Consider the following 2,146-nt stretch of genomic DNA (forward strand, 5'->3'; position numbering starts at 1 on the left):
TTAATTCGTCAAGTAATAAATTTGGAAGGCCATGTTATCGTTTATGTCGATAATATTTACAAGTGTCCGTGCACTCCAGATTTTTTTAACAAGGTGTGACTCGCTTTTGATGAAGACTAATGCCGAGAATATTGAGATCAGTACCCAAAACATATTTATATATCATTTTTAAGCACTTATTAGGAGTTTGAGACGTTGCATACAGCCTCTACATAATTCTAATAGTATTATTAATCAATCAAAGAAAAAAGGAGACGATAATAAAGTGAGTTGTCAAGTAGACAAGTCATAACTCAATCAAGAAAATCGGATACGGTCATTTATTAGTCTTTGCATCTCTAGTATTATTGATTGTCAAAGGATCGGATAAAAAGGAAAAAAGACACTAGAGATTAACGAGTTTACCGCCCGAATTTTCGCGACCCATAAGGTCGCATGAGGAAACTTGGTGGGGAGGACCAGCTCACTAAACAAAAACGAGCACAGTTGAGACACACTTGGGTGTATTTAATCTTTTCCTTCATGAATAATGCTAAACATGTGAAAGATTAATTTACAAAATGATGCTTCGAATTACGAGCAATTATTTACTGTTCATCCTATAGTAAATACTCCGTATCTTTTATCGCTGAACTACCCTAAAAATAAAAATTTGTCGTATCATTTTGTAAATTAATTTCGAGAAAATCGATTTTAGTAATATCTGAGTCATGGCATATTCTTTTTATTTTTTGACCAAGAAATTTTTATTTTTTTTGTCAAACATGAAACCAGCTGCATCCTCCTTCCCATCTTTTTCACCAAACCCCTCCTTGCTGATAAATAGCCCCCCTCTTCTCCTTCTCCTCCTCCTTCCTCACATGCGTCCGAACTCTCTGTCCCTCTCTCAAACTTTGAAAAGGAGAATGAGAATGAGCTGCAACGGGTGCAGAGTCCTCCGGAAAGGCTGCGGCGAGGATTGCACCATCAGGCCTTGCCTCCAGTGGATCAAATCCCCGGAGTCGCAGGCTCACGCCACCATGTTCCTCGCCAAATTCTACGGCCGCGCCGGACTGATCAACCTCATCAACGCTGGCCCTAACCACCAACGCCCAGGTATTCAAATCCTTCTGCTCTGAAAAGAAGAGGAAATGATTCAGGTTTGAGTTATCGTGTGAAGGGAATGAGAAGATGCGTTTGGTAAATGTGTTCGCGTTTGCCGCTGTCTGAGGGTTTCTGAGAGCGTCTCCTTCTTGGACAGCCGTGTTCAGGTCGTTGCTGTACGAGGCCTGCGGCCGGATCGTCAACCCGATCTATGGCTCGGTGGGGCTGCTCTGGTCGGGCAATTGGGCCGAGTGCCAGTCGGCCGTCGAGGCGGTGCTCCAGGGCTCCTCTCGGTTCTTGCAATCTCCTTCGCTCGACTCCGCAGGGCCCAACCTCAAGCCCTGCGACATCCGCCACGTCCAGAAGACATCCGGCCCCGGCGACGTCCACAAGATCAGGACCAGGAACCGGTTCAAGCGATTGTCGAATCGGGCCAAGTCGGAGACGGAGCCCGACGCGGTGTTCGGCAGTGAAGGGGGCAAGTGGATCTACCCAGGCCCCATCTACGAGGAGACGAGCCACGACTCATGGGTGACGCACGCGGCGGTAGCTGCGGCGAACCGGGACAGCGCGGAGGCTGAGTGCATCTTCTCGGTGGAGACCGTGGAGGCTTCACTGGCAAACCTGGGCAAGCCGAACCGGATGCTGAAATTCGACAGGCCGGCAGAGGAGAGACCGGAGAGCCAACTCCGGTTGGAGCTGAGTCTAGGCGTCAAACCGTCGTCCCATCCAAGCGAGCCCCGAGTTCGGTTGGCGTTGATCTGAGTGGTGGGTAGTGAGACGAGCAGTTTTGAGACCGAGGAGTACACAGCATTTCCATCTGGGTATAGATTCGGAGTACATGCGCTTATGGATTTTCTTCTTCTTTTCTTTCTTTTTTTAGCCTCATCCTTTTGTCGCCATTTTTAGTTCAATTCGTCATCGAGTTTCGGTTTCGCTGTTCCAATTGTTCCGTTGCTTTGATCTCTGTGGTGAGGCGACAGATTTTGATGTGTATGTATTAGCACATAATATATGATGAGACTAAGACACCGAGCAGAGGTATATCGTTGTGTGACCAGGG

The 2,146-nt window shown here is 47.3% G+C and overlaps 1 protein-coding gene across 1 annotated transcript; it reads left to right on the plus strand.

Annotated features, from left to right (window-relative positions):
- The first annotated feature begins 905 nt into the window (after window positions 1-905).
- On the plus strand, window positions 906-1,890 carry LOC115663219 (LOB domain-containing protein 41-like). The gene is made up of 2 exons (XM_030585239.2): window positions 906-1,095; window positions 1,241-1,890. Exons 1-2 carry the CDS (start codon window positions 906-908, stop codon window positions 1,846-1,848), a joined length of 798 nt encoding a protein of 265 aa, XP_030441099.1. The 3' UTR covers window positions 1,849-1,890.
- Window positions 1,891-2,146: the final 256 nt, after the last annotated feature.

Source organism: Syzygium oleosum, unplaced genomic scaffold, assembly GCF_021117445.2.
Source record: "Syzygium oleosum isolate NSW1041296 unplaced genomic scaffold, Sole_v2.1 Sole_v2.03, whole genome shotgun sequence".
NCBI lineage: Eukaryota > Viridiplantae > Streptophyta > Magnoliopsida > Myrtales > Myrtaceae > Syzygium > Syzygium oleosum.

Coding starts and splice junctions, on each gene's coding strand:
- LOC115663219 (XM_030585239.2), top strand. CDS start 906: ATGAGAATGAGCTGCAACGGGTGCAGAGTCCTCCGGAAAGGCTGCGGC. Junction 1,096..1,240: donor CCCTAACCACCAACGCCCAG/GTATTCAAATCC, acceptor CTTCTTGGACAG/CCGTGTTCAGGTCGTTGCTG.